Below are 23,849 nucleotides of genomic sequence, written 5' to 3'. Positions count from 1 at the left end.
CAATAGACATCAGTATGTGTACACAAGCGGTGTTGACTCCATCACACAACCTGTTCTAGATGGAGTCCCCCAGGGGAGTGCTATTGGACCACTTCTCTTTCTTGTTTACGTCAATGACTTCGCTAATGCATCCAAACTACTTAAACCTGTTCTCTTTACAGATGACACTATCTATATCTTCTCTCACCCAAACCAAATGCAGGAAAATGCTAAAAATATCCACTTGGATGACAACCAACAAACTCACTCTCAATACCGACAAAGCTTACTTCATTCTGTTTGGTAACAGAGCTGCAAATATTCAGCTAAACATATCGATAAATAGTTCCTCCATTTCAAGACACACTGACGGAAAATTTCTAGTGCTCCACATTGACAGCGGTCTTAAATTTCAGACCCACATAAAGCATATTTCCCAAAAAATCTCAAAACAGTAGGCGTCCTAAGATACGGTACTACGTACCCCAAACGGCACTTCTTGCTCTTTACCACTCTCTCTCCTATCCTTACCTCACCTATGGTATTTGTGCATGGGGTTCAACCACAGCAAATCACCTTAACCCTTTGACTCTCGCATGCCCCTTCCTGAAACTGTCATTGTGTTGGAAAAATTCGGGGGGAAAAAATTATTTTTTTCTCATGAAATGATAGAGAATCTTTTCCCGATGGTAATTATACCAAAAGTAAGAAATTTGGTCGAAATCTCACGGAATTATGCTCCCGCGAAGGTAGCGGTCTCGGCGGCATATACGCATTGGCGATTTCGCCAACTCTGAGCCCTGTTTTTGGCCAATTCCATTTTGTTCCAGTTGACCAAACTCATAGCTATTTCTTTAGAAATCCATTTTTCCTATCAATTGAGTACAAGAAACCGCCCATTTACCGATTTCAACTACCCAATAAAGTGGCCAGAAATTGCCAATTTCGCCAATTTCACGCAAATTAAAAAAGATGCCAATTTCAAAATAGGGTCCAGAATAAACGATGTAGACAGTCTTGGCACTAAAATAACATATCGTCTGTTCATTAGTCATGTCTCTAGGCCCTTCTTATATTACTATTGCTTTCTATTTTGATTTTTTATTCATACAAAAAATACAAAATTTACTCTGATGCAGACTACTGCATTATTGTAAAAATGGTGTAAATAATATCAGTGCACTCTTGAAAGAATGTTGCATAACATTGCATAACAGTAAATCTTCTATTTCTTGGTGTGAATAAAAATTCATTATGTGAATAAAAAATAAAAATGTAATTCATTTGTAAAGCCTCAAAACATAACTAATGAACAGAGGAAATGTTAGTTTAGTTCCAGGAATACCTACATTGTTTATTCTGGACCCTATTTTGAAACTGGAATATTTTGAACTTTGTGTTAAATTGGCCAAATTACCAATTTCCGATCACTTTATTTTGTAGTTGGAACAGTTGACTTGGCGATTTCTTGTGCTCAATCGATAGAATAGAAGTAATACTAGTGAAATAGCTAAGAATTTGTTTGACTGGAATAATGTAATTGGCCTAAAATGGGAGTCAAAGTCGGCAAAATCGCCGATTCGTAAATATCGCTGACACATCAAAATTCACGAGAGCATAATTTCATCAGTTTTCCATCAAATTTCATACTTTTTGTTTTACTACGTTCACAAAAAAGATTCTCTACCATTTCATAAAAAAAAAAAATTTTTTTTGAAAATTCTTGGACACTGGGGCACCACTTCAGATTTTGGCCTTGGACCATGAAAGGGTTAATCCAAAAGAAAAAAAGTCCTTTTTTTTTCCTCATTATGCACTGCGTGCTGCAGGATTTTATATGGTGCACACTGACCACACAGACCCATTCTCTCACATGTGGGCCTACTAGCTTTCTCCTGCTTCATTTGAAGCTGCTAGAATTACCTTCAGAAAAATATTCTCTACCATTTCATAAGAAAAATAAAACTTTTTTTTTTAAATTCTTGGACCCTGGTGTGCACTTTTAAATTTGGCCTCTGAACCATGAAAGGGTTAACATACAAAATATCCACTTATATTATTGTGCCTACTATAACACAGAACATTATTCTCCAATATAAACCCTCCTCTCAAACTCCTCCTCGAGAACTACAATAAAATGCACTTGCGTAACACAAGACACAAAACACTATTTGATATCCCTATGCAAAAATGTAATGCATATAAAGGTCCCTAACATTTGGAATTCACTGCCTGAAAATACGAAAGGGCCCCTGACTGCACACCAATTCAAGGCACTACTTAGAAATCTCATCTCCCAAAACTAACAACACAAACACTATACAGTGGACCCCCGCATAACGATGGCATCGCATAGCGATTTTTCCGCATAACGATTACTTTTATCGCAAAATTTTTGCCCCGCATACCGATTAAAAACCCGCATACCGATTTTCGTCCGAGACGCGTCCAATGTGCCCTCACATGTGCCGGCCGTCCCATTGTTTACCAGCCAGCCTCCGCGGTAACATCCAAGCATACACTCGGAATATTTCGTATTATTACAGTGTTTTCGGTGGTGTTTCTGGAAAATAAGTGACCATGGGCCCCAAGAAAGCTTCTAGTGCCAACCCTGTGGTAAAAAGGGTGAGAATTAGTATGGAAATTAAGAAAGATTTTGAAGGGTTTGGGGCTAACCCTGAGAAGCCTATGCCAGTTGTGGAATCCATTGTGCCTACTTCAAATATTAAGGAAATGTGTGCAGAGTGGTTTGAACTGCAAACCTTTATAGATGAAAATCACCCTGACACAGCTGTTGCAAGCCGTGCTTGTGACTATTTCAATGACAATGTTATGGCCCATTTTAGGAAAGTCTTGAAGAAACGGGAGGTACAGAGCTCTATGGACAGATTTGTTGTGCGACAGAGGTCCAGTGACTCTGAAGCTGGTCCTAGTGGCATTAAAAGAAGAAGGGAAGTAACCCCAGAAAAGGACTTGCTACCTCAAGTCCTAATGGAAGGGGATTCCCCTTCTAAACAGTAAGAAGATAATGCTCTCCCCTCCTCCCATCCCATCAATCATCACCAGATCTTCAATAAAAGTAAGTGTCATGTAATTGTGCATGCCTTTTTCAGTTTGTGTGTATTAAAATTAACATTTCATGTGGTAAAAAAATTTTTTTTTCATACTTTTGGGCGTCTTGCACGGATTAATTTTATTTCCATTATTTCTTATGGGGAAAATTAATTCGCATAACGATTATTTCGCATAACGATGAGCCCTCTTGCACGGATTAAAATCGTTAACCGGGGGTCCACTGTATACTATTGCCACCATTAACCCTTTCAGGGCTGGTGCCATACTAGTATGACTTGTGCGCCTGGGTTGGTGCCGTACTAGTATGCGTAAATTCTAGCGGCTTCAAATTAAGCGGGAAACAGCTGGTATGCCTAGATGTGAGAGAATGGGTGTGTGGTCGGTGTGTGCGGTAGAAAAAAATTCTGGGACCCAGTGGCGCATTGTGGGAACGCCATTTTGGTACACCTTGTTCACCATGCCTTGCGGTAAGAAACTCCTCACTCGGCAAATTGGGACACTTTTGTTCCCCAGTGACGTTCTAATACAGATGAAAGTGCCAATGAAGATGAGTTTCAAGGTTTTGATGAGGTTGTGACCGAAACTAATGACCATAATACCGGTAATAGTGAGGAAAACCCAGACAACCCTCAGCCTTCCACCTCTGGTGCTGAGCTGTCTTGTTCACGTTCAGTTGTACCAAAACCAAAGTGGAAACTCCTATTTTCCCATAACCTGGACTAAGATGTGAGCATTGGTGATGATAGTGATAGTGAATATGAACTACAAGCTCTTGAAAACAGTTCCAGTAGTGATAGTGAAGAGGAATATTCTCCAGTGAAGCGTCAGTATACACGACGGTACATACGCTCTGGTAGTGTGCCATATGCTATTCCAAGGGGAAAGAGTACATCTCAGAGTACATCCCATGGCTGCACAACAGGAACAGATAGTGAAAATGACGATGAAAGTGTTGCAATTGGGATGGAAAATGTGCATGGTGGTGGTAGTGGTGGTGTCGGCCGTGAGGCACCAGCAGTGGGCCATGCTGCCTCCCATGCGGCTGCCTCAGCTGATCTACAACAAAGGCCACCATTCCCCACCCACCCACAACACCAGCCTCCACAACCACAACCTCTACAACCACAACCACCTGTCAATATCCAGTACCCACCAGCAGACCGCACCTGGGATTGGCAGGGAGCTGCCAATTTTCTTCCAAATCCCCATCAGTTTGAGGAAAGCCAAAGTGGAATACGGCCATCTTGTACACTTTGGAACTATGCCACTGAACTGGAATGTTTCTGATTGTCATAAGCCCCTCCCCCCCCAAATTTTTGAGATCAGTACTTACCGAGATATAGAGGAGTAAAGTTGGCAGAAAATGAGCCATGTATGGCAACAGCAGTGAATGCCGCTCACCCGGTAAACTTTGATTTACTTGCATTTGAAGGTTTCTTGTTTTATCACTTTTATTTTTTCACATAACTTATGTGGCCTATAAGACCAAAGTATGGTGCAATGTTCATATATACATTCATTGAATGTAACACAATTATAGCAAAAACACTAGTATCATCATACTGTTTACAAAACTTGTTTACAAAAACATAAAAAAATGTTTATTACTATTGCTCTATAATATATATACACATGTACAATCACTGGACACTTTCCTAAAACTGCTGCAGCTTGTAGAATTCTTTGAAACATGGGTGTATGCACAATGGTGTTTTACACTACTCACACATAAAACGAGCGTGTCTGCGTTTTTGTGGGCGTTTTGTGGTATGTGCACAGACCTAACACCTCTTCTGAGCATTTTTCTTGAAAGTAGGAGGAAGCGGTATGCGGTAGTGATCATCAGGCCTCAGACAAGATGGCACGTGTTGGTAATTTTGTGGGCGATGGTCTATTGCAGGTGTTGTTCCTTCGTACTTGATTATTATTTGTCTGATAACTGACAAACAAAATTCACCATACAGTGGACCCCCGGTTAACGATATTTTTTCATTCCAGAAGTATGTTCAGGTGCCAGTACTAACCGAATTTGTTCCCATAAGGAATATTGTGAAGTAGATTAGTCCATTTCAGACCCCCAAACATACACGTACAAACGCACTTACATAAATACACTTACATAATTGGTCGCATTGGGAGGTGATCGTTAAGCGGGGGTCCACTGTATTTGGATTTGATGTTGGTCTTCAACTTTTACATATTATAAGCATTCAGCATGGAAATGTGAAGAAGATGGAAAAAGAGTTTTATGCACCACTTATAATTCTTGCGAACACAATTAGCAAACTCAATCTGCATGTCACATTTGTCCACTATGTGCATATTGAGGTTGTAGTCCATGACAGCTGCAGGTTTTACAATGGGGTCACTGGTCTCTCTATTCTGCTTGCCAGTGTCTACCATTTCGTATCGGTGAACTGATATCAACAATGTGACATCACGTTTGTCATGCCACCAAAATACCATGATGTCATTGGCAACTAACACGATACCCAGTAACTTCCTGGTATCTTGTAATGTATTACTGCCAGTATACACAATTATATCCAAAACCAGACCACTTTTGCAATCACACAGTACAAATAACTTTATACCAAAGTGTTTCCTCTTGCTTGGTATATACTGCTTGAATGACAGTCTGCCTCTGAACAAAATCAGACTCATCAATAAGAAGCTTCCTGAAGGGATAAAATTACATACAGCACTTTTGTTTCAGGTACATGAGCCCATTCCTGATCCTATATAATCTGTCACTTCTGTCAGGCCTTGTTTTGTCTGAAAAGTATAGCATATGTAATAGTAGCACAAATCGATTAACTGGTATATTGTCACCAAAAGCTGGGGTTAAAATCAGGCAGTCTGTTGACCAGTATGTGTTAACACTGTGCTTACACACAAGTGGCATAAGCATTATTGTGGCAAAGAACAGATACATCTCTGCCACAGTTGTGTCCTTCCACTGGTGTAGCCGTGACCTTGGTGAAAGAACTGTGTTTGCCATGGTGTACTCGAAGTACAGTGGACCCCCGCATAGCGAACGCATCGCATAGCGAACAATCCGCATAGCGAACGCTTTGTTCGCTGAAATTTTGCCCCGCATAGTAGACAAAAACCCGCTCAGCGAACTTCGTCCGAGACGCGTCCAATGTGGGCCCTCACCCAGCCTCACATGTGCCGCCCGTCCCATTGTTTACCAGCCAGCCTCCGCGGTAACATCCAAGCATACACTCGGAATATTTCGTATTATTACAGTGTTTTCGGTGCTGTTTGTGGAAAATAAGTGACCATGGGCCCCAAGAAAGCTTCTAGTGCCAACCCTACACCTCAAAGGGTAAGAATACCCATTGAACTTAAGAAAGAAATCATTGATAAGTATGAAAGTGGAGTACGTATCACCGACCTGGTCAGGTTGTACAAGAAACCCAAATCAACCATCGGTTCTATTGTGGGCAAGAAAACGGCAATCAAGGAAGCTGTTCTTGCCAAAGGTTTAACTGTGTTTTCGAAACAAAGATCGCAAGTGATGGAAGATGTTGAGAGACTCTTATTGGTGTGGATAAATGAAAAACAGCTAGCAGGAGATAGCGTCTCTCAAGCGATCATATGTGAAAAGGCTAGGAAGTTGCATGACGATTTAATTAAAAAAATGCCTGCAACTAGTGATGATGTGAGTGAATTTAAGGCCAGCAAAGGTTGGTTTGAGAGATTTAAGAAGCGTAGTGGCATCCATAGTGTGATACGGCATGGTGAGGCTGCCAGTTCGGACCACAAAGCGGCTGAAAAATATGTGCATGAATTCAAGGAGTACATAGAAACTGAAGGACTGGAACCTGAACAAGTGTTTAATTGTGATGAAACAGGCCTGTTCTGGAAGAAAATGCCAAGCAGGACCTACATTACTCAGGAGGAAAAGGCACTCCCAGGACATAAGCCTATGAAAGACAGGCTTACTTTGTTGATGTGTGCCAATGCTACTGGTGATTGCAAAGTTAAGCCTTTATTAGTGTATCACTCAGAAACTCCCAGAGCGTTCAGGCAAAAGAATATCCTCAAGGATAATTTGTGTGTGCTGTGGAGGGCAAACAGTAAGGCATGGGTCACTAGGGAATTTTTCTATAACTGGTTACACCATGCATTTGCCCCCAATGTGAAAGATTACCTAACTCAAAAGAAATTAGACCTTAAGTGCCTCCTGGTGTTAGACAATGCCCCTGGTCATCCTACAGACGTGGCAGAGCGACTTTATGGGGACATGAGCTTCATTACGGTGAAGTTTTTGCCTCCTAATACCACTCCTCTCCTGCAGCCCATGGACCAGCAGGTCATTTCCAACTTCAAGAAACTGTACACAAAAGCTCTGTTTCAAAAGTGCTTTGAAGTGACCACAGACACTGGATTGACTCTAAAAGAGTTTTGGAAGGATCACTTTAATATCCTCAGTTGTGTAAACCTTATAGGTAAGGCTTGGGAGGGAGTGACTAAGAGAACCTTGAACTCTGCTTGGAAGAAACTGTGGCCAGAATGTGTAGACAAAAGGGATTTTGAAGGGTTTGAGGCTAACCCTGAGATGATTATGCCAGTTGAGGAATCCATTGTGGCATTGGGAAAGTCCTTGGGGTTGGAGGTTAGTGGGGAGGATGTGGAAGAGTTGGTGGAGGAGGACAATGAAGAACTAACCACTGATGAGCTGATAGATCAACTTCAAGAGCAAGAGGCCAGACCTGGGGAAACTGGTTCAGAGGAGGGGAGAGAGAAATTGAAGGAATTGCCTACTTCAAAGATTAAGGAAATGTGTGCAAAATGGCTTGAAGTGCAAACCTTTTTTGATGAAAATCACCCTCACACAGCTATTGCAAGCCGTGCTGGTGACTATTACAATGACACTGTTGTGAAACACTTTAGGAAAGTCATAAAGGAACGAGAGGTACAGGCCACTATGGACAGATATCTTGTGCGACAGAAGTCCAGTGACTCTCAAGCTGGTCCTAGTGGCATTAAAAGAAGAAGGGAAGTAACCCCAGAAAAGGACTTGCTACCTCAAGTCCTAATGGAAGGGGATTCCCCTTCTAAACACTAACACTCTCTCTCCCCTCCTCCCATCCCATCAATCATCACCAGATCTTCAATAAAAGTAAGTGTCATGTAATTGTGCATGCCTTTTTCAGTTTGTGTGTACTAAAATTAACATTTTTTTGTGGTAAAAAAATTTTTTTTTCATACTTTTGGGTGTCTTGCACGGATTAATTTTATTTCCATTATTTCTTATGGGGAAAATTAATTCGCATAGCGAACATTTCGCATAACGGCCAGCCCTCTTGCACGGATTAAGTTCGCTATGCGGGGGTCCACTGTATATATTGCTTTCCCTGGCAATAATGTCCATCTGGGGTTCATCGAAGAATAACTGAAAGCATTCCAGTTCAGTGGCACTGTTCCCAAGTGTACATGATGGCTGTATTCCACTTTGTATTTCATCAGAGTGATGGAGATTGGGAACAAAATTGTCACCTTGCTGCCAATCCCAGATGCAGTCTGCTGGTGGGTACTCAATATTTACAGGTAGTGGTTGTGCAGGTTGTGGGAGTGTGGGGGTGGTTGAGGGTGGTTGTGGCTGTGCTGAGTTAGCAGCGTGGGCAGTAGCATGGCCCACTGCTGGTGCCATATGACTTATGTCGTCGCCACCACCACCTGATGCCCCATGCACATCATTCATCCCCATTGTAACAATATCATCATCTTCACTGTCAGTTTGTGGTGTACGGCCATGGGATGTACTCGAAGATTAACTCCTTTCCCTTGGAACAGCGCATGGCACACTACGAGTACGCATGCTGCGTCGTACATACTGCCACTTCACTGGAGAATATTCACCCTCACTGTCGAAACTAGAACTGCTTTCAATAGTTTGGAAATCACTATCACTATCACTTTCACTGCTCACATCTGAGTCTTGTACACAGGCAAATAGTTTCCTCTTTCGTCCTGGTACAGGTGAACATGACTGAGACAGCCCAGCACCAGAGGTGGAAGGTTGAGGGTCATCTGGATTTTCATCACTAATTACATTATCCTGGGCACTGCTTATGGTCACACCCTCTCCAAAACCATGAAATTCACTTTCACTGGCACCTCCATCACTGATAGAGCTTTCACTTGGGCACAAAAGACCTCCAATCCACCGAGGAGTGAGGTACTTCTTACCTCGAGGCATGGTGAAAATGGACTACCAAGATGGCACCACTGAGTTCCCGATTTTTTTCACAGGGAGCACACCCACCACGCAGACCCATTCTCTCACATGTAGGCCTACCAGCTTTCTCCTGCTTGATTTGAAGCCGCTAGAATTTACGCTTATTAATACGTCAAACAAGGTGGCTCGTAAGACGTATATGTATGACTGAAACAGTCAAAGGGTTAACACAAAAATTGCCAAATTTTATAAGATTTCAAAACTAAAACTGTCTCAATCTCATTATGCATATGCTCAAATATAATTCTGAAACTTGATATTCAACTACTTGTTAATTTAATCACTATGAAATGACTACTCCAAGGTTGGTAGACAGCAACCGCCCAGGGAAGCACTACCGTCCTGCCAAGTGAGTGTAAAACGGAAGCCTGTAATTGTTTTACACAATGGTAGGATTGCTGGTGTCTTTTTTTTTCTCTCATACACAAGCACGATTTCAGGTACGTCTTGCTACTTCTACTTACACTTAGGTCACACTACACATACATGTACAAGCATATATATACACACCCCTCTGGGTTTTCTTCTATTTTCTTTCTAGTTCTTGTTCATTTCCTCTTACCTCCATGGGGAAGTGAAACAGAATTCTTCCTCCGTAAGCCATGCGTGTTGTAAGAGGCGACTAAGATGCCAAGAGCAAGGGGTTAGTAACCTCTTCTCCTGTATATGTTACTTAATGTAAAAGGAGAAACTTTCGTTTTTCCTTTTGGGCCACCCCGCCCCGGTGGGATACGGCCAGTGTGTTGAAAGAAACCACTACTACCTCTGTTGATATATAAAAAACAATGTTCAATTCGAATCAACTATGATATGTGTGTCTAGTATTAAGTAGTCTGTAAAGCATTAGGTTCAGTCTGCCATAATGCCTCAGCATGATAGTGGCTTCTTTTGCACTTAACAAATCATTATTATAATTACACATTGTAAACTATGCATGTCACATACTATGCAAAGAAATAAAAATTTGAATTTGAAATGCATGCTAAAGGCTAGACTAGGCTTGCATGATAATACTTACTTGACTTATTGTTCAAATCACCAGAATTGTACAGTATATTTTAATGCCCCATTTTGTCATCGTCATAGCAGTACTAGCACTAGTGGAGGAGGAGGAGGAGGAGGACAAGGAGGAGGAGGACGAGGAGGAGGAGGACGAGGAGGAGGAGGACGAGGAGGAGGAGGAGGAGGAGGAGGAGGACGAGGAGGAGGAGGACGAGGACGAGGAGGAGGAGGACGAGGAGGAGGAGGACGAGGAGGAGGACGACGAGGAGGAGGACGACGAGGAGGAGGACGAGGAGGACGAGGAGGACGAGGAGGACGAGGAGGAGGACGAGGAGGAGGACGAGGAGGAGGACGAGGAGGAGGACGAGGAGGACGAGGACGAGGAGGAGGACGAGGAGGAGGAGGACGAGGAGGAGGACGACGAGGAGGAGGAGGACGAGGACGAGGACAAGGAGGAGGACGAGGAGGAGGACGAGGACGAGGAGGACGAGGAGGACGAGGAGGAGGACGAGGAGGAGGAGGACGAGGAGGAGGAGGACGAGGAGGAGGAGGAGGACGAGGAGGAGGAGGACGAGGAGGAGGAGGAGGACGAGGAGGACGAGGAGGACGAGGACGAGGAGGACGAGGAGGACGAGGAGGACGAGGACGAGGAGGAGGAGGACGAGGAGGAGGAGGACGACGAGGACGAGGAGGAAGAGGAGGAGGAGGAGGAGGAGGAGGACGAGGAGGAGGAGGACGAGGACGAGGAGGAGGAGGAGGAGGAGGAGGAGGAGGAGGAGGAGGAGGAGGAGGAGGAGGAGGAGGAGGACGAGGAGGAGGAGGACGAGGAGGAGGAGGACGAGGAGGAGGACAAGGAGGAGGATGAGGAGGATGAGGAGGAGGAGGAGGAGGAGGATGAGGAGGAGGAGGAGGAGGAGGACGAGGAGGAGGAGGAGAAGGACGAGGAGGAGGAGGACGAGGAGGAGGAGGACAAGGAGGAGGAGGACAAGGAGGAGGAGGACAAGGAGGAGGAGGACGAGGAGGAGGAGGACGAGGAGGAGGACGAGGAGGAGGAGGACGAGGAGGAGGACGAGGAGGAGGAGGACGAGGAGGACGACGAGGAGGACGAGGAGGACGAGGACGAGGAGGACGAGGAGGAGGACGACGAGGACGAGGAGGACGACGAGGACGAGGACGACGAGGACGAGGACGAGGAGGAGGACGAGGATGAGGAGGAGGACGAGGAGGACGATGACGAGGAGGATGACGAGGAGGATGAGGAGGAGGACGACAAGGAGGAGGAGGAGGAGGACGAGGAGGAGGAGGACGACGAGGACGAGGAGGAGGACGAGGAGGAGGACGAGGAGGAGGATGAGGAGGACGAGGAGGACGAGGAGGAGGACGAGGAGGAGGAGGAGGAGGAGGAGGAGGAGGAGGAGGAGGAGGAGGAGGAGGACGACGACGACGAAGAAGAAGCAGGAGGAGGTGGCAGCGGCAGCAGCATTAGATAAGAGCTGACATTTGATGAGCATACGCCAGGGTGCAGTGATAAGACTTGACAAGATTAGAGGTGACTTATGATGAGCATTGACCCTCCCTTTGTTTTTGCTGGTACACAATCATGTCTATTTGTCTGTCTGTCAAGCTCCCTGTCAATCCGTCTAGCTCTCTGTCTCAGAGAGCCACAAGACTGCGTCATCACGTTTACTCATATTTACAAGCAGAGAATAGCACTTTGTCTGGATTTTTGGGGATATCCTAGGTAATTTACACTATGTATACTTGTATTTGTGTGTACCTGTGAGATAGAGATAGACAGAGACAGACAGAAATAGATATGACAGACACACAGACAAAGATACAGACAGAAATCGAGACAGAGACAGAGATAGACAGACACAGACAAACAAACGGAGCCAACAGCCGGCCAGCCACGCAGCTGACCAGCCAGCCAGCCTGCTGAACAAGTATTACATTCCAGAATTGTTTCTCTTTACTTAGAACATAGGTTATAAGACATTCTGAAAGGGTGTTGCACAAATGTTACACATGGGTTATTATGGCCACATCCACCTCAAAGCCACTAAACTCGGGGTCAACATCACTTTCCTCTTAAAACAGGAGAGTTAATACTACATGAAATCAGTGAATCCCAGGTGTTTCCCACGCTGTTTGCTCTAGCTGGTGCTCATTTTAAGTAGTGCTCCCACAAGGTACTAAGTGGTCCCAGATTTTTTAATACAGTGCACACTGAGTGTTATGACCCAATCTACGCTTACAAGGCATCTCAGGCCAATCGTGCCATATTTGAAGGCAGGAAAAATAAAACATTTATATACGAATCACGAAATCGTAATGACATGATTGCAAACAAACCATACCACGAGCGGGGATAGAACCCGCGATCAGAGCCTCAAAACTCCAGACCGTTGCGTTAGCCACTGGACCAGCTAGCCACAATAAGATTCATCCAACTAGGTATATTTCTACACCCTAGGAAGGTTAGCATAGGCAACACTGTGACCGCAAATGCAAGTGTTTACAGACTAATCTCCAGCTAGCGTGGCCATGACGAACTCTAACTCAAGTCCCCTCAAAGCTGTCAACATGACTCACGAAATCGTAATGACACAATTGCAAACAAACCATACCACGGGCGGGGATAGAACCAGCGATCAGAGAGCCTCAAAACTCCAGACCGTCGTGTTAGCCACTGGACCAGCAAGCCAAAATAAGATTCATCCAACTAGATATATTTCTACACCATAGGAAGGATAGCATAGGCACCACTGTTAGCACAAATGAAAGTTTTTACAGACGAATCTCCAGCTAGCGTGGCAGGGACTTGAGCTAGAGTTCGTCACGGCCACGCTAGCTGGAGATTTGTCTGTGGTCACAGTGGTGCCTATGCTAACTTTCCCAGGATGTAGAAATATACCTAGTTGGATGAATCTTATTGTGGCTAGCTGGTCCAGTTGCTAACGCGACAGTCTGGAGTTTTGAGGCTCTCTGATCTCGGGTTCTATCCCCGCCCGTGGTATGGTTTGTTTGCAATCGTGTCATTACAATTTCGTGAGTCATGCTGACGGCTTTGAGGGGACTTGAGCTAGAGTATGTCATGGCCACACTAGCTGGAGATTCATCTGTAAAAACTTGCATTTGTGGTCACAGTGGTGCCTATGCTAACCTTCCTATGGTGTAGAAATATACCTAGTTGGATGAATCTTATTGTGGCTAGCTGGTCCTGTGGCTAACGCGATGGTCTGGAGTTTTGAGGCTCTCTGATTGCGGGTTCTATCCCCGCCCGCTCTATGGTTTACATTTATATACGTTTGGGGCACTAGTGGCAAGAACTTGTCAGACACTGCAACATCATGGAATCTTGGTTCAGAGGACATCTACAAGACCTTCACGGCTTCTACTTTGGGATGGACCTACTTCCACTGGGGAATCCCGCCTACAAGTGACTATGCCCTCGTCTGCTGCACGTCCTTATCCACTGACACCTATATAACCGCCAGTCTTCTTGCCTTTGCTCCAGATTCTCCTCCACCACGATGCTGTGAACACTAACTCCAAGGCTGAGGGACTTATTACCTCATCTTTTGTATATAGTTCTACGGTCTTCCAATTATATCCTAGAATCTGTATTGATAAAGCCACTGGATGGCGAAACGTCTACAATAAAGACATCCAGATGTTGCACATGTGTCTTAGCTTTCAAGAACGTATATATACGTTTCTACTGTTTACAGGTTAATTTATTAGGTCTGGTCAGTGAAACAGTTAATGAACATGCTGCAGAAGTGAGCGAGGAAACATTCACGGGAGTGGAAAGAGTAGTGCCTGCACACTGAAGAAGGGCAGAGATACTGCAGCATGAACATTTAAGCTGTGATGCCAGCACACTTCTGGAATGGCAGCAATTAAATGAATAATGATGAAAGTATAACTGTAACAAATGTCTTCCTTTCTCCAAATCACCCGGCTTTACTTGGAGTATACCCAGAGAGGGTCAACACCCTCACGGCGCTTCGTACCAAGGCAGGGTGACCAGAAAAAGAAAAGCCACCACCACTCACTCCATCACTCTCTTGCCAGAGGTGCTCCTACACTACAGTTTAAAAGAACTGCAACATATCAACACCCCTCCTTCAGAGTGCGGGCACTATACTTCTCACCTCCAGGACTCAAGTCCAGCTAACCAGTTTCCCTGAATCCCCTCATAAATGCTACTTTGCTCACACTCCAAAAGTATGTCAAGTCATAAAAAGCATTTATCTCCACTCCTATCTAACAGGCTCACACATGCTTGCTGGAAGTCCAAGCCCCCTGCACACAAAACCTATACCCCTACCCTCCAACCTTTCCTAGGACAACCCCTACTTGACCTTCCTTCTACTACAGATTCATATGCCCTCCAAGTCATTCTATTTTGTTCCATCCTCTCTAAATGTCCAAACCACCTCAACACTACTTCCTCTGCCCTCTGGATAATACACTTTTGGAAAACCCACACCTCCTCCTATACTACAAGCTACAGAATTTCTGCAATATATTCACACTGCACATTGCCCTCAGACACGACATCTCCACCCTTCTCCTTGTTGCAACATTCACTACCCATGCTTCACACCCACATAAGAGTATTGGCACCAATGTACTATCATACAGTCCCCTTTTTGCTTCCATGGCACCAATGTACTATCATACAGTCCCCTTTTTGCTTCCATGAATAATGTTCTTTGTCTCCACAAACTTCTCAATCCTCCACTAACTTTTTTCCCCTCATCAATTCCATAATCCATTTTCTTTCATAGACCCAACTGCTGACAAGTCCACCCCCAAGTATCTGAATACATTCACTTTCTCCAAACGCCTTCCAATATCCAATCTTCCATTACCTAATTTTTTTATCCTCATCACCTTGCTCTTTCCTACATGCACTTTTAACCCTTTGAGGGTCGACAGGCCCTCTCCGAAACTCGTTCTCAGGGTCGGCCAAATTTAAAAAAAAAAAAAAATTATTTTCTCTTATGAAAAGATAGAGAATCTTTTCCCGATCATAACGACACCAAAAGTTTGAAATTTGATAGAAAACTTACGGAATTATGCTCTCGCAAAGTTAGCGGTCTCGGCGATGTTTACGCATCGGCGATTTTGCCAACTTTGAGCCCCATTTTCGGCCAATTTCACTGTACTAGTCGACAAAAAACATGAATATTTCGCTAGAACTCCATTTTTTCTATCGAATGGGTGCAAGAAACCACCCATTTATAAATTCAACTATCCAGTACAGTGGTCAGAATTTAGCAATTTTGCCAATTTCACACAAATTTCAAAAGATGCCAATTTCGGAATAGGGTCCAGAATAAACAAGAAAGACATTCCTGACACTAAAATGACATTTCCTCTAGTCATTAGTCACGTCTCAAGGCCCCTCTTATATTCTTTTGCTTTCCACTTTGAATTTTTATTCTCACAAAAAATATAAGATTTACTGTTATGCAGACTACTGCATTAGTGTAAAAAATGGTATAAATATTATTGGTGCACTTGTGAAAGAATATTAGACTCGCCAGTTGACGTGTATTGCACGCTTGGCACGATTTGTTTACTTTTGAAGTTTGGTAAAAATCGAACATTTCTGCTACTTTGAGCTCAATATCAAGGCACCTTTCATTGTAAAACCAGTCAAAATCATCTCAATTTCAGTAATATGTCTTCCATTCTATAAAATGAGACCAAGAAAACTAGAATACAACAATAAATACCATAAGAAAATACACTGCAAAGTCGCTGATTTATTAAAAAAAAATGGACAAAGTTTTTTTTTTTCTCATTATGCACTGTGTGCTGCAGGATTTTTTTTAGACTGTGCACACTGACCACATAGACCCATTCTTTCATATGAAGGCCTACCAGCTTTCTCCCACTAGATTTGAGGCCGCTAGAATTTATGAGTACTAGTACGTCAAAAACCCCTACGCGTAAGACGTGCTAGTACGACGAAAGCCCTCAAAGGGTTAATTTTCTTCTTTTGCATGCCCTTCCAAATTGGTTCACCAACCTCTGCAACTTCTCATTATTATCTTCCAAAAGTACAGTGTCATTAGCAAAAAAGCAATTGTAACAACTCCCACCTTGCGTTAGATTCTTTCTCTCTCAATCCCACTCCTCTTGCCAACACCCAAACATTCACTTCTCTTACAACCACATCAATAAATAAATTGAATAACCATGGTGACATTATACATCCCTGTCTAAGGACTACTTTTCCTGAGAAATTATCTCCCTCTCTCCTACATACTCTAACCTGAGCCTCACTATCCTCATAAAAACTCTTTTAGTACCAACCCCTTTCAGTAACCTACCACCTACTCCATACATTTGCAACATCTGCCACATTGCTCTCCTATCCACCCCATCATATGCCTTTTCCAAATCCATTAATGCAACAAAAATCTCTTTACCCTTATGCAAATACTGTTCCCCTATATGCTTCACTGTCAACACTTGGTCTACCCTTCCTAAAGTTTCCTTATTCATCTGTGATCCTACTCTAGGTCTTACTCTTAATTCTTTCAATAATAACTACCATACACTGTACCAGGTATATTCAACAGGCTTATTCCCCTATAATTTTTGCACTCTCTTTTGTACCCTTTGCCTTTATACAGAGGAACTATAAACACACTGCCAATCCCTAGGTACCTTCCCCTCTTCCGTACATTTATTAAATAAAAGCATCAGCCATTCCAAAACTATGTCCCCACTGGTTTTTAACATTTCTGTCTATCCCATCAGTCCCAGCTGTTTTACCCCTTTTCATTCTACCCACTGCCTCACACACCTCCCCCACACTCACAACTGGCTCTCCCTCACTCCTACAAGATGTTATACCTCACTGCCCAATGCACGAAATCACACCTTCCCTATCTTCATCAACATTTAACCCGTAAACGGTCCAAACATATATAGACGTTCACTACCCCAGTGCCCCGAATATTCTGAAAAAATAAAAAATAAATAGTTTTTTTTATGGAAATAAAGAGCACATTTTTCTAAGTGTTATAGGATAAAAAAAAAAAATGGGGTTGGTACTTACCGAGATACGAGGCCAAGAAGGTGGCACTGGATGCTCACCGGATGGCAACCTCGAGTCCTGCCACTTGCAGAAGTGTTGGCGATATACCTTTCTTTCTCTTTCATATTTTATATAATTTTTATGTTCTGATAATTACAATTTATAGTAGTTATCATTTCATAACCAATCTTTGTTCTGACAATAGTATTAGGTACTGAAATTGTACTCAAATTGTTACAAAACACACTGACAGGTGGACATTCACACCTGCCTTGGCCATTTACTATTGTCTTGAAATATATACAAAGTATTTATATGTCCCAGCAATGTTTTGGACACGTGGGAGTATATGAGGGAGGGAGGGAGGGAGGGAGAGAGGGAGGGAGAGAGGGAGGGAGAGAGGGAGGGAGAGAGGGAGGGAGAGAGGGAGGGAGAGAGGGAGGGAGAGAGAGAGGGAGGGAGAGAGGGAGGGAGAGAGGGAGGGAGAGAGGGAGGGAGAGAGGGAGGGAGAGAGGGAGGGAGAGAGGGAGGGCGAGAGGGAGGGAGAGGGAGGGAGAGAGGGAGGGAGAGAGGGAGGGAGAGAGGAGGAGGAGGAGGAGGAGGAGGAGGAGGAGGAGGGGGTGGGCGGCCAGGCGGGCGGGCGGCCGGCCAGCCAGCCTGATGAACAAGTATTACGTTCCAGAATTGTTTCTTTACTTAGGGCATAGGTTATAAGTCATTCTGAAAGGGTGTTGCACAAATGTTGCACATGGGTTATCAAGATTTTTTTTATATTTCCTCGACCACTTATGGCCACATCCACCTCAAAGCCACTAAACTCAGGGTCAACATCACTTTCCTCTTAAAATGGGAGAGGGAATACTACAAGAAATCAGTGAATCCCAGGTGTTTCCCTAGCTGTTTGCTCAATGCTGGCACTCATTTGAACTGGTGCTCCCACAAGGTACTAAATGGTCCCAGATTTTTTTTTAATAGTGCACACTGAGTGTTAAGACCCATTCTATGCTGACAAGGCATCTCAGGCCAATCGTGCCAAATTTGAAGGCAGGAAAAATAAAACGTATATATACGTTTGGGCACTAATGGTAAGAACCTATATATACGTTTCGGCCGTTTACTGGTTAATAGTTCCTAAAAATATTCCCGCCATCTTCCCGATACTTTCAACTCTCCAGCTAATAACTATTTTTAACTGTCAAATCCACTCGTTCCCTAGGCTTTCTTAACTTATTAATCTCGCTCCAAAACTTTTTCTTATTCTCAGCAAAAATTTTTTTTTATAGTATCTGACTCACTCTCTCATTTGTTCTCCCTTTACATTCCTTCACCACTCTCTTAGCCTCTCTTTTTCTCACCATACTCCTCCCTCATTGCATCACTTCTTTGTTAAAGCTTGCTCATATGCTAACTTTTTCTCTCTCACTGCTCTCTTTATCTCATCATTCCACCAGTCGCTCTTCTTCCCTCCCACACCCACCTTCCTGTAACCACAAATTTCTGATGAACACTAACACTACATTCTTAAATCTATCCCATACCTCTTCAACCTCAGTGCTTATACTTTCAGTAGCCCATCTTTCTTCCAATAGTTGTGTTTATCTTACCTTAACTGCCTCCTCCTTTAGTTTTTAAATCTTCACCTCTCTTATTTGCTGTTTAATTCTCATATTTCCCATCTACCTTTTACTGTCAATGTGGCACAACAAAAAATGTTAAGAAAAAGGACAAAAGTGCAACAAATTTCGACATATTATTGTAGCGTCTCATTCCCCAGGGGGCTTTGTAAACCCGTTAAAAACAATAAAATGGACACAGGGGGTATAAAAAATTTTAAAAATTTGGGGTTAAAAAGGCCTTTAAAATTATTGGTTCCCCCGTAATACTGGGGAAATCAGAGCTTATTGCTTGGATATCATTAAAATGGGTTGGGCAAATATTTTTGTTAGTGGGTTGGATCTGAGACGGCCTGTTGCAATATTCCTCCTCTCTTGTGCTTTTATGTAGTATCAATAGCAGCAACTATGTGATGGCAAGGTTCATTTTTTGGGATTTCCCCAAATCCCGATGAAGAAGCTCCCTTTAAATTTTGCTGTGTTGAAAAAAACGATTAATGATGATTCAAGGCATTTACGTCTATGGAAATTAGGTTCTCTGATCTCTTGCTGTTTCACCTATGTTCATTAGTATTTTCCTTTTCCCCTTTTCTTGCTGGACTTATATTTTGGCCCCTCGCATCCACCCATCATTTTGGCCGGGGCCTTTTCAGCTGGCCTGCCTTCAGTTAGTGTGAAAAATTTTTTTAAACCAGTGTGGCCTTTTTCAGGCATCATTCGGTACTTTTTTATTTTTCCCAGTTTTTTTAGTGCTTGTAACTGCTAAATAACCCCCTTGGGCCCAAAAAAAGGTTCTTCCCAAACCCCTGTGAAAAAAAGGGTGAAAATTACTATAGAAATGAAGGAGAAAATTTAAAGTATAAAAGGGGTGGAGTGTTTGCCTCTGGCCCGGCCAGGTTGTACAACAAACCCCCAATCCCATCACTATTTCCTGGGCCAACAAAAGGCCACCCAAAGGGAAACCCTGTTGCTGCAAAAACGAAAGTATCTATAAAAACTGATCCTTGCGTGCTCGAAGATGTTGGGGGCTTTTTGGTGCGGATAAATGAGGGAAGGGTTTATAAGATTCCTTGTAAAATTTGCGATAAAGTTTATTCGGTCCTTTTTTAAAAAATTCAAACCCAAGATTAAAAACAACATAAATATAGCATTAGAACTGGACAAAAAAATGCTCATTTATTTAGGGAAAAAATTTTAACCACCCAATTGATTTTAAAAAATTTTAAAAAAGTAGTATCAAAAAAATCCATGGTCGACGGGAAATATAATTGAATCTTGTTTCAAAAAAAAAGCAGTTTTGACAATAATATGAATATTTCCTTTGGTTTATTAAATTGATCCATTTAAAAATTAATAGAATTTGGGAAAGGGAATTTAAAAAACACTGGACAAATAATTTTTTAAAATTTTTTTGGGGTTTAGAATATTTTGGGGGTGAGTTTTGCAAGGACCTATCAAGTTGGGTCCCAGCGTACCGTTTTTAAACCCGTTGGGGGGATCTGATAATGGGTGCTCGCCAGCCCCCTTATATAGTTTCCCTTGGATGCTTTACTTTCAAAATTCCCTTGATAATGGGGAGTAGTCACGGGGTGCTTGGAATTTCTCTATTCTTTCAAGTTTTTTTTGCATATACATATATTATATATATATATATATATATATATATATATATATTTTTTTTTTTTTTTTTTCAACAAGTGGCCGTCTCCACGGGGGGGTGACCCAAAAAAAGAAAACCCCCAAAAGAAAATACTTTCATCATCATTCAACACTTTCACCACACTACATTATCCTTTTTTTGCAGAGGTGCTAAAGGAAACAACAGTCTGAAGCATAAAATTGGTACACAACATACCCCCTCCAAACTGCCAATATCCCAAAACCCCTCCTTTAAAGTGCAGGCTTGTACTTCCCATTTCAGGACTCAAGCCCCGACTATGAAAAATAACCGGTTTCCCTGAATCCCTTCACTAAATAATTTCCCCCTCACCTCCAACAGATCGTCAGGTCCCCAAATACCGCCCTCTCCATTCACTCCTATCTAACTGGGTCCTTCCCCTTGCCGGGAAATTTAAGCCCCCTTCCCCAAAAAATCCTTTCCCCTCCCCCCTTTGGGGACCCTACCCCCTTCCCCTTTCCCCATGATTTTTAGCTTTTATGTCATTCTACTTTGATCCCTTCTCTCCTTTAAAAGACCAAACCCCTCCAACCCCCTTCTCCCCCTGACTTTCTTTTATTAACTCCCCACCTTCTCCTTTTCCCCCTCCGAATTTTCTGTAAAATATTTACACCACACTTGCCCTTAAACAGGACATCTCCACCCCCAACCCTCTCCTTGGGTCTGCCTTTTTCCACCAAACTTCACACCCTTTTAAATTTGGTACTACTACTTTCATACATTCCCCTTTTTTGCCTCCATAGATAAAGTTTTTGACTCACATTTTACCTCAAAGCACCACTCACCTTTTTTTCCCCCAAAATATATATATATATATATATTAAAACAGGAAAACCCCCCTTTTTGGGGGGTTAATTTTAGGCTACCCCCCGTAAAAGGGGCCCCCCGTAAAATGGAACACCCTTTTTTTCCCCTTACAAATGCCTAAAAAACTAAAATAACAAAAATTTACACTAACATTATTAAGTTAACCAAATAGAAAGGGATCAAAAAAAAAATAAAATTTAAAAACACACATAATTTCATTACTTAACCTTAAAAAATTTTTTAGTCTTAATCTAGGGTGAGACAAGTAGTATTTTTAAACCAAAACAAATGTGGTATGTTGTTAGTCAGCCCCTTCATCCAGGCCATAACCCACATACAATTCTATGATATTTTTAAACATCCCAGGCGATAAAATGTATATACAGTTCCCCTTTCTTACCAAAATATAGGGTGAGATGGTGGGATTTATTGTAAAAAAACCCAAATGTGGCATGGGTAGTCAGCGGGCTACCATACCGGGCCAACCCCCCTACACAAATATTCTATTACATTTAAGCATCCCCGGCAAAATGTATATTCAGTTCCCATTACTTACCTTAAAAAATTTTAGTCTTAATGTAGGGTCAGGGTAAGTAAATGAGATAAAAACGAAAAAATGAGAGAGAAAAGAATGAGTGTGGGGAGGACAGGGCAGGTTATGTAAACAAAAACCCGGCGGGTAAATTTTTGTGGAAGTGTACCCCTCCCGGGTTTTTGACAAATTCCCCTTGTGTAAAGGGTTTTCTCTACATTGATAATTAGAATAAATAAAAAAAACACTCCCCCTTCTCATGTAACATCATTTTGAAAAAATGATGCTCTGAGTGAAACAATGGAAATAAGTCACTCCCGGCTTTTTGGGTTATCCCAGGTTTCTCACATATGTTTTTATTTTGATAATCTATGTAACTGTATTTGTGTATACCCGAATCTTACATACATCTGAAAAAATAATTTTCTAATTACCCCCCGTAAACATTTTCTCTTATGTTGGGTTAAAAAAAATTTATTCTTAACATCACTTGTATAAAATAACCTGGCTACCACATCTCTTTTTATGTTTATTTATTCTATTGAGGGTTATTTTTCGTCTTTTTTTGGGTTTTGTATCGTTTTTATTATATAATTTTGAAAAAATATCATGGATGGATTAATGAAAATGTGTATATTAACGTAATATACAACATTTAATGAAAACTTGGTAAAATTATTATTATTATTAGCATTTCTAATATGGCGTCACTTGTGCAAGTCGTCTGCTACCACATCTCATATTTATGTTTATTTATTCTATTGTGGGTGTATTTATCATCTTTTATGTTATGCATCGTCTTTTTTATAATTTTGAAAAAATATCATAGATGGATTAACGAAAATGTGTATTTAACGTAATATGACATTTAAATGAGATTTCGATGATTATTATTATCATTACTAATATGACGTCTGGAACATAAAGCGCTCTTACGTTTTAATATGTACCTGCATGCAGCACAGTATGTAAGTTTATTTAAGTACAGGTATACAAAGTATAATTATTAGAGTATATATAAAAATGAAATAACTTTTAAAACATTTTTAAATTTTGGAGTTTCCAGACAAAATGCAGAGACTTAGTGCTTACTGAGCTCCGAAGAAAATGTAAACAAACAGGTGGGCGGGTGACCTATTAGAAAGTCAGGTGGGGAGCCGTATAGGAGTTTTGGTCATAATTTGGGAAAAGACCGTATTAGCGGGCATACGTAAAGTGAAAGCGTCGTAAGCGGGCCTTCCTTTGTATAAAAAATTTTTTTTAATATGTTATTATTGTATAATATATATATATATATATATATATATATATATAACTGAATATATATACATATATATATATTTATATATACAATATATATACATATATATATATTATACTATACATATATATATATTATACATATACATATATATACACAAATATATATACACACACACACACATATACATATATATATATATAATATATATATATATATATATATATATATATATATATATATATATATATTAATATATATATATATATATATATATATATATATATATATACATACATACATATACACACATCAGAAGGCCTTCGGCTTTCACTTTTGGGGTTCCCCTATCGGACCAAAAATGCAAAACTCCCTTAGCTCCCCCCCCGCTTTCTTCGGTCACGTGCCCCCCCCCTTTTTTTTCTTTCCATAAATCAGTAACCTTCTCCAGGGAAAACCCCAAAAGTTTTATATTTTATATCATATCTCTGATAATTTCTTATGTTCCTTTTTTCCCAAAAAACTTCATACCTTTTTTCATTAAAATTGGGAAATTCTTATGTCTCCCGGCGTCTTTTTTTTAACA

General features: G+C 41.7%; 1 protein-coding gene across 2 annotated transcripts in view; it reads right to left on the bottom strand.

Annotated features, from left to right (window-relative positions):
- Positions 1-9,837: 9,837 nt before the first annotated feature.
- Positions 9,838-23,849, bottom strand: part of LOC128684987 (longitudinals lacking protein, isoforms H/M/V-like) — a 92,501-nt gene continuing 78,489 nt past the window's right edge. For both annotated transcript variants that reach the window (XM_070103957.1, XM_070103963.1), the window contains exon 5: positions 9,838-9,891. In XM_070103957.1, the coding sequence (XP_069960058.1) occupies positions 9,853-9,891 (39 nt within the window). In that variant the 3' untranslated portion in view covers positions 9,838-9,852. The remainder of the gene's footprint in view (positions 9,892-23,849) is intronic.

This window comes from Cherax quadricarinatus, chromosome 5, assembly GCF_038502225.1.
Source record: "Cherax quadricarinatus isolate ZL_2023a chromosome 5, ASM3850222v1, whole genome shotgun sequence".
Lineage (NCBI taxonomy): Eukaryota > Metazoa > Arthropoda > Malacostraca > Decapoda > Parastacidae > Cherax > Cherax quadricarinatus.
Note: the sequence above shows the minus strand (reverse complement) of the source record. Positions and strands in the feature narration are given on the sequence as shown.